General features: G+C 35.1%; 1 protein-coding gene across 1 annotated transcript; it reads left to right on the forward strand.

The window, feature by feature from the left end:
• Positions 1–1,136: 1,136 nt before the first annotated feature.
• LOC138916901 (olfactory receptor 5AN1-like) lies at positions 1,137–2,075 on the forward strand. The gene has a single exon (XM_070230505.1). It carries the CDS (start codon positions 1,137–1,139, stop codon positions 2,073–2,075), a length of 939 nt encoding a protein of 312 aa, XP_070086606.1.
• The last annotated feature ends 7,652 nt before the right edge of the window (positions 2,076–9,727 follow it).

Genomic DNA, 9,727 nt, shown 5'->3' on the forward strand with positions numbered 1-9,727 from the left:
TGACCTATTTTGCCATCTTGATGACGTCATTCAGAATAAAAACTCTAAAGTCTGAACCCTTAACCACAGTACTATGCTGTTTCCTAAGATGCAAAATATCCTACAATTGATACAGTAGTTGGGGCTAATATTTGTACCAGCCTCCCTTAGGAATAGTTCATATGAAGACTTCCCTAAGAAGACTTACTTCATAACTTTATTGGGCATACATGCTATCCCCCAAGAAAATATCAGGATTATAAATTATGATATAATTTTCCAGGCCATGTTGAAGGTGTTGTATTAAATATATTTGTAAAAAGTTTGAGAAGTTATTATAAACAGGGTAATTTTTCTTATGTGTAAAAGAAGAAAATTTTAAAAATCTACCTGGATGAGATCTTGGAGAGAAGAGCTATTTCAAGTTTATTCTGGAATGATGCCAGTTTTACCTCACTATTATTAAGCAGCAGTTATGTATTGAATTTTCAAAATTCCTATAAAATCTTACAGTTTTACAATGATCTCTCTCATATAATTATAGAGTTTCTATTGCTTTTTAGAAAATTTTAAAAATATTTAATATTTCATCTCCACATACCCATGTACTTCTTCCTCCATAATGTGTCGTTCATTGATATCTGCTACGTGACCTCCACAGCCCCCAAGATACTCTCCAACTTCTTCCAGGAGTAGCAAACTATCACCCTTGTGGGTTGTGCTGTTCAGTACTTCACCCTTCCAAACGTGGGACTGAGTGAGTCTTGTCTCATGACAGCCATGGTTTATGATTGATATGCTGCCATTTGTAACCCACTTCTCTATTCATCCATCATGTCACCCACTCTGTGTGTTCAGATGGTTCTGGGGTCCTATATTAAATATTTAATTTAATAAATATTTAATATTTTTAAAATATGTCTTTTAATTTTTCTGAGACCTCATCAGGTAATTGGGAACCTGAAACACTGAGAAGGTCCTATTTGGCACTTAGATGGAAACTGTAGTCTTTCTTCTAGGACGGTAAAGCGTTTTCCATTTTTCAGTGCTCAGTGAAGGGAAGAAAATGGCAGATGTGAGAATTATAATGTCGTCATTTCACGTGAGTCAGTAATGCATTCTTTTGACTCTTTTCTCATTTTAGGAGCACCAAGCCAATGACTCAAGGAGGAAATATTACAGCTATCACCCATTTCCTCCTCTTGGGATTCTCAGATTTCCCCGGAATCAGAGCAGTGCTCTTCGTTGTATTCCTGTTGGTGTACATTATGACTCTGATTTGGAACCTGTGTCTCATCATCTTAATAAGGATGGATTTCCATCTCCACACACCCATGTACTTCTTCCTCCATAATCTGTCCTTCATTGATATCTGCTACGTGACCTCCACAGTCCCCAAGATGCTCTCCAACTTTTTCCAGGAGCAGCAAACCATCACCCTTGTGGGTTGTGCTGTTCAATACTTCATCTTTTCAACCATGGGACTGAGTGAGTCTTGTCTCATGACAGCCATGGCTTATGATCGATATGCTGCCATTTGTAACCCACTTCTCTATTCATCCATCATGTCACCCACTCTGTGTGTTCAAATGGTGCTTGGGTCCTATATGGCAGGATTCTCTGGTTCTATATCCCAATTGTGTGCCATGCTTCAGCTCCAATTCTGTGGGCCTAATATCATCAACCACTTCTTCTGTGACATGCCCCAACTGTTAGTCCTGTCCTGCACTGACACTTTCTTTGTACAACTCATGACTGCGGTATTAATAGTGATCTTTGGGATAATAAATGTCTCAATTATCATGATATCTTATGGCTGTATTGTCATCTCCATTATGAAGATCACTTCAGCTAAAGGCAGGTCCAAGGCTTTCAGCACCTGTGCTTCTCACCTGACAGCAGTGACCCTCTTCTATTCCTCAAGTATCTTTGTCTACTTGAGTTCCAGCTCTGGCGGTTCCTCCAGCTTTGACAGATTTGCATCAGTCTTCTACACTGTGGTGATTCCCATGTTGAATCCCTTGATTTATAGTCTGAGGAACAAAGAAATCAAAGACGCCTTGAAGAGGTTGCAAAAGAAGGGAAAGTATTGCTGAGGTCACAGATTATGAGATTTTTGACATATTTATCCTATCAGAATCACCTTAACCCACAATAACATGCACAAGAATGCACTATAACAAAATTCATACTGCCTTTGGAAAAAGAAGACTTAATTTGACACAAATAATATGCCAAAATGGACCAATAGGTGACTCAATGCCATGCAAACACAATATCTTTAAGTCCTAGTGGTTCATGAACATCAGCTTACATGAGGAGTAGATTGATCATTTATTTATATATCAATCTTTCCATCATTTATGAAACATCAGGTTTAAAAACTTGTTGCTTCCTTTAGTTTCTGAGATTGAACCCTGCCCAATTGCAGGACTCTGACATGAAAGGAAAGGTAACAGACAGAGGTCCTCTTGGATATAGAAACTTTGTCACTCAAATATTTTGATGCAGCAGCATGACTAAGACACAGAAGTGACCAATGTTTGTTTTGTGTTTCTGAACAGAATAGGAAGGAACAAAGAGAAAGGATGTGACTTTGGACAGAAACAATCCTGTGCAATTGGTCTGGTTGTGCCTACTGCAAAGACCAATCTTACCTAGCTAGTGTTTGTCTAAGGCCTCTTTCAATGCTAATCATCTAATAAATTTTTGATTACATCCTAGTCTATACCACCTATAGTCTAAGGAAGGAGGAGGTGATTTGAATCATAAAAGGAATGGAAGGAAGTATCTTGTCCCTTCAATGCCGTTTATTTATGAATCTGATGAGTTAATTTTTTGCACATAGTGTCCAGTGGGGATTTCTGATGGGAGATGATATTCAAAATCCATGTCACAGCCAATAGCAATTTCTGATATTGTGGGACTCAACTCTCCCTTTTTCTCCCCCATCCAATCTGGAAAATTTACCCTTGGTTCACATAGCCAATGGGATCACACTACCAAATCATTTTTCATATCTCAAACATCTGAAACTATTTGGTGTGAGAATACATGTGACAGCTCATCATAATAACAGAATTACTGAATATTCAGTATTGCAAAGACAAAGAGCAAATATGGAAAATTGATATACTTTCTTTCCTATCATTTTGTTCAACATTTTATGTCTTAGAGATTTATGGTTTTTTGGGGTGATATTATAGATGAAGTAGAATGGTTTGTGTTACTCTAATGCTGATATTTCCAGCAGACTTCAAGGGCCAGGAAAGGAGATAGATGGTGGTACAAGCAAGGTTCTCAACTCTGAACAGTTTTTGCTGTGTGAAGTAGGAGAGAAAGTTGTGGTCAGGTTAAAAAAAAGATGTGTAGCAACACTGAATGTTGACTTTCGAGATTGCTCTGACTTGAACAAACTGGTACAAAACATGTCATTACATTTACATATTATTCTTAGAGTTTCATTGAATTCTTATTTTTGGCTTGTTATTATTTTTTTTTTTTGAGGTAATGCTGATTTAGAACATTATATCAATTTCAGGTATACATCATTACATTTCAAATTATATGTAGACTACATCATGTTCACCCCCCAAAGAATAGTTACCATTTGTCATTGTACTCATGTGCCCTTTTACTCTTTTCACCCCTTGCCCCACAACCCATCCCCTTTGGTAACAGCTGATCTAATCTGTATTTCCCTGTGTTTGTTTATTGTTGTTACTGCTTGTATCTTCCACTTATGAGTGAAATCTTACGATATTTGACTTTCTCTGTCTGACTTTTTGCTTACATAATATAGTCAAGGTCCATCCATCTTGTCGCAAATGGTAAAATTTCATCTTCTTTAATAGCTGAGTAGTGTTCCATTGTGTATATATGCTGCATCTTCTTTATCCATTCATCCACTGATGGGCACTTAGGTTGCTTCTGTCTTGGCTTTTGTGTATAATGCTGCAATGAACATATGGGTGCATATATCTTTTTGAATTAGTGTTCTTATGTTCTTTGGATACATACCCGGGATTGGACTAGTTGGATCATATGGTATTTCTATTTTTAATTATTTGAGAAGTCTCTATACTGTTTTCCATAATGGCTGTACCAGTTTGCATTTCCACTCGCAATGTATGAGGTTCCCTTTTCTCCACATCCTCTCCAACATTTGTTATTTTTGTCTTGGTAATTATAGATAGTGTGACAGGAGTAAGGTGATATCTTACTGTAGTTTTGATTTGCATTTCCCTTATGATTAGTGATATTGAACATCATTTCATATACCTGTTGGTCATCCATATATCCTCTTTGAAAAAAATGTCCGTTCATATCCTCTGCACATTATTTGATTAGCTTGTTTGTATTTTTGTTGTTGAGTTGTATGCATTCTTTTATATATTTTGCATATTACCCTCTTGTCTCATACATGATTTGCAAATATTGTATCCAAGTTGGTGAGTTGTATGTGTTCTTTTGCATATTTTGCAGATTACCCCCTTGTCTCATACATGATTTGCAAATATTTTCTCCCAGTTGGTGAGTTATATTTTCCTTTTGTTGGTAATTTCTTTGCAATGCAGTTTTTCAGTCTGATCAGTCCCATTTGTTTATTCTTGCTTTTGTCTCCTTTGCCCGAGTAGACATGGTATTCAAAAAGGCACTGCTAATACCGATTTCAAAGAGCTTACTGCCTATATTTTCCTCTAGGACTTTTATGGTTTTAGGTCTTGTATTGAAGCCTTTAATCCATTTTGAGTTAATGTTTGGATATGGTGTAATATGATGGCCTGCTTACATTCCTTTGCATTTTGTTGTCCAGCTTTTCCAATGCAATTCATTGAAGAGACTTTATGTTCTCCATTGCGCATTCTTTACTCCTTTGTTGAAGATTAGCTGTCCATAGTTGTGTGGTTTTATTTCTGGGCCCTCAATTCTCTTCCATTGATCTGTGTATCTGTTTTTGTGCCAAAACCATTCTCTTTTGATTACTAGCTTTGCAATACATTTTGAATTCAGTGAGTGTGATACCTCTGACTTTGTTCTTTTTTCTTAGGATTGCATTGGCTATTTAGGGTCCTTTCTTGTTCAATATAGATTTTAGGATTATTTACTCTATTCCCATGAGGAGTGTCATTGGGTTTCTGATTGGAATTGTGATGAATTTGTAGATTGCTTTAGGTAATATGGATATTTTTACTATGTTTACTCTTCCACTCAAAGTACATGGAATATCTTTCCATTTCTTTATATCTTCTTTGATTTCTTTCAATAATGTCTTATAGTTTTCAGCGTATTGGTCTTTTACTTCCTGGGTTAAATTTATTCCTAGATATTTTATTGCTATTGTAGTCTTGATTTTTCTTTCTGACAGTTCACTGTTAGCATATTGAAATGTGACTGATTTTTCTATGTTGATGTTTTGCCCTGCAACTTTATTGTATTTGTTGATTGTTTTTTACAGATTCTTGGTGGATTTGCTAGGATTTTCTATATATTGATTTATGTCATCAGCAAATAATGACAGTTTTGCACCTTGCTCTCCAATTTGCATGTTTTTTATTATTTTTTCTTACCTAATTGCTCTGGCCAAAACTTCCATTAATATGTTGAATGAGTGGCAAGAGTGCGCATCCTTTTCCTGTTACTGTCCTCTGAGAAATAGCTTTGAGTTTTTCACCATTAACTATGGTGATAGCTATGGGTATGTCATATATGGCCTTTAGTATGTTGAGTTATTTTCCTTCTATACCCATTTTATTCATAGTTTTTTTTATTATAAATGTATTTTGAATCTTGTCAAATGCTATCTCTGCATCTACTGAGATGATCATGTGATTCTTGTTCTTCTTTGTTTATATGGTGTATCACATTAATTGATTTTCAGATGTTGACCCATCCCTGTGTCCCTGGAATAAATCTCACTTGACAGTGGTGTATGATCCTTCCAATGTATCGTTGTATTTGATTTGTTAACATTTGTTCAGGAGATTTGCATCTATGTTCATCAGCAATATTGGCCTGTAATGTTCCCTTTTTTGTTTTCCTTGTCTGATTTTGGAATCAGAATAATTTTGGCCTCATAAAATGAGCTAGGATACATCCTGTCTTCTTCAAGCTTTTGGAAGAGTTTGAGGATAGGTATTAAATCTTGTTTCAGTGTTTGGTAGAATTCACCAGTAGAACTTCCCTGTCTTGGACTTTTGTTCCTTGGGAGATTTTTTATTACTGTTTCAATCTCTTTATTTGTGATTGCTCTATTCAGATTCTCTATTTCTTCTTTATTCAGTTTTAGGAGGCTACATGTTTCTAAGAATGTATTCCTTTCTTCTAGATTACCCTGTTTTGTGGGCATACAGCTTTTCATAGTATTCTCTTATAATCTGTATTTCTGTGGTGTCCATTGGAATTTCTCCACTTTTATTTCTGATTTTATTTATTTGAGCCTTCTGTCTATTTTCCTTACTGAGTCTGGATAAGGGTTTATTAATTCTGTTTAACTTTTCAAAGAACCAGATCTTAGTTTCATTGATCCTTTCTATTGATTTTTTAGTCTCTATTTCATTTATTTCTGCTCTGATTTTTATTATTTCCTTCCTTCTACTGACTTTGGGCTTCATTTGTTCTTTTCCTAGTTCTTTTAGGTATAGTTTGAAATTGTTTATTTTATATTTTTCATGTTTCTTGAAATAAGCTTGTAGTTATGTAAACTTCCCTCTTAGTATTGCTTTCACAGCATCCCATAAGGTTTGGTACACTGTGTTTTACTGTCATTTCTCCTGAGGTATTTTTTGATTTCTTCATTGATTCAACAGTTATTCAGTAGCATGTTGCTTGTTTCCACATATTTGTGACTTCTGGCCTTTTTTGTAGTTTATTTCTAATTTCATAGCATTGTGGTCAGAAAAGGCTTTTGATACAATTTAATTCTTCTTAAAGTCACTGAGGCTTGCTTTGTTTTCCAACATATGGTCTATCTTTGAGAATATTCCATATGCACTTGAGAAAAATGTGTATTCTGCTGTTTTTGAATGGGATGTTCTATATAAATCTATTAAGTCCATACGACCTAGAGTTTCATTTGAGGCCATTGTTTCCTTGTTGACTTTCTGTCTGGATGACCTATCCAATGAAATAAGTGGAGTGTTAAGATCCTCTACCATTCCTGTGTTGCTGTCAAGTTCTCCCTTTCAGACTGTTAACAGTTGCTTTATGTACTTTGGTGCTCCTTCGTTAAGTGCATTTATGTTAAAAAGGGTTATGTATTCTTGGTGGAATGTCCCTTTTATCATTATATTATCCCAATCTTTGTCTTTTGTTATATTTTTTGTCTTGATGTTTGTTTTGTCTGATATAAGAATGACTCTGTCCACTTTATTTTGCTTGCCATTTGTTTGGCGTATCATCTTCCATCCCTTCACACTGAGTCTATGTTTGTCTTTAGAGCTGAGATGTGTTTCCTGGAGACACCATATTGTTGGGTCTTCTTTTGTAATCCATCCAGCCACTCTGCATTTTTTGATTGGTGAATCAATTCATTTTCATTTAGAGGGGTTATTGCCTTATGAGGGCTTACTGCTGTCATTTTATCTTTTGTTTTTGTTTTCTGGTTGTTTTATGTTTAAGTTGTTTCTTTTTACTTGTATTTCTCTCTGCCGTTTCAGTTTGGTGCTTTTCTGTGATGTTTTTCTCAGTTTCCTCTTTATTTCTGAATTGTGACTCTGATTTTTTGTTTTGTGGTTACCATGAGATTTGTATAAAAGATCTCATAATTGAGATAGTACTTTTTCTGATAGCCTCTTATCTCTATTAGCCTATGCAGGTTCAGCCCTTTTCCTCTTACCTTCCTATGTTTTTTTTTTTGTCATGAGTTATTCTTTTCTGTGTTGTGAGTTTGTGACCAAATTGAAGTATCGATAGTTGTTTTTCGATGCTTTCTTTCCCTTTATTTTTTGTGTTATAATTGTTTATACAAACCTATTCTGATATAGAACTGCAATATTTTGATTCTTTCTCTCTATTTATCTCTTTGCACAAAGCTTTGTATAATTTTTCCTTTTCGTTTCAGGTAGGAGGGTCCCTTTCATCATGTCTTCTACAATAGGCCTAGTGATGATGAACTCCCTCAGATCTTGTTTGGGAAATTTTTATTTTCCTATCATATCTGAAGGATAATTTTGCTGGACAGAGTATTCTTGGCAGATAGTTTTTGTCTTTCAGTATTTTGAATATATCATTCCACTCTTTCCTAGCCTGTAGGATTTCTACTTGTAAATTTGCTGAAAGCCTGATAAATATTCCTTTGTAGGTTATTTTCTTCTGTCTTGTGGCCCTTAATATTTTTTCTTTGTCATTGAATTTTGAAAGCTTTGGTATTATATGCCTTGGGTAAGATCTTTTTGCCTTGATGTAATTAGGAGTTCTATTGGTTTCAAGTAATTGTAAGTCCAGTTACTTCCTCAGGTTTGTGAAGATCTCAGCTACTGTTCTTTTGAATAAGCTCTCTTCTCCTTTTCCCCTCTCTTCTCCTCCTGGGATATCTATTATCCTTATGTTACTTTTCCTAATTGAGTCAGATATTTCTTGAAGAATTTCTTCACTTTTTAAAATCTTCATTCTCTCTCTTCCTCCACCTGAATCAATTCTAAGTTTCTATCTTTGAGGTCACTAATTCTCCCCTCCATATGTTCTGCTCTATCTTTAATGCTTTCTTACTTATTTTTAATCTCATAATTGTGTTCTTCATCTCCAACATTTGTTTGTTTTTTGTTTATTTTTTTAATCCTGAGCTCATTGAACGATATTTCTGAGTTTTCTTGTAACTCATTGATTTACTGTGGAAGAGCTATTGTGAATTCTCTTTCAGTTAGATTATATTCTTCTGTGACTTCAAGTTTGGTTTCTGGAGAGTTTTCCTTCTCATTCTCTTGTACCATGTTACTGTAGTTATTCACGGTATTTGGTGAGTTAAGTCTCTGCTGGGGCACTTGTGATAGTACTACCATTCTTAATTGGGTATAGCTTTGATTACTTTGGTTTTGATCTGCTTCTTATTGTATTTGAGATCCTACACTTTCCATCCTGGGGTCTGTTCCCTGGATTACTGATACCAAGGGAGGAGGAGGGTGTTGCTACTCTGGTTCCATTGCCTCCTGTGGGTCCAGGCCACCTGCCTTCAGTTGTATATAGGTATGGATCTGTTATTTTTCCTGCGATGCTGTGTAGGGGATCTTCTGTTGGTCAATGGTATTCCAATGGTTTGTAACTTAGAAAGGAAAGACAAAGAGAATAGCTTACTCTGCCATGATGATGATGTCATTGCATTTCATTTACTTTTATTTTACAATTACAATTGGGGGCAACTCACCATTAATTTCTTATCCTTTTGTTTTTTGATATTCAGCTTGTGTCTGTTTTCAAAATAAAAACAAAATTTCAATCAAAATATATTTGATATACAAGTGTTAAATTAAATTCTACAACATGTTGATTTGATATGTTTATATATTGTGATATTATTGCATTTGTAGTGATAATTAGCACCTCTATCACGTCACATAATTATCATGTCTAATATGTGTTTGGAATAATTAAGATCTAATCTCTTAAGTTTGAATATTATAAGGCAATATTGTTGTCTATAGTCACTGTACTTTTCATTAGATCTCTAGGACGTATTTACTACTAGTTGCAAATTTGTACCCTTAAACAACTTTTCTCATATTCCCCCACAACCAAGGCCCTGGTATCCACT

The sequence above is a fragment of the Equus caballus genome, chromosome 12 (assembly GCF_041296265.1).
Source record: "Equus caballus isolate H_3958 breed thoroughbred chromosome 12, TB-T2T, whole genome shotgun sequence".
In the NCBI taxonomy this organism is placed as follows: domain Eukaryota; kingdom Metazoa; phylum Chordata; class Mammalia; order Perissodactyla; family Equidae; genus Equus; species Equus caballus.

Bases quoted from the DNA above. Each gene is read 5' to 3' on its own strand.
- LOC138916901 (XM_070230505.1), top strand. From the start codon at position 1,137: ATGACTCAAGGAGGAAATATTACAGCTATCACCCATTTCCTCCTCTTG.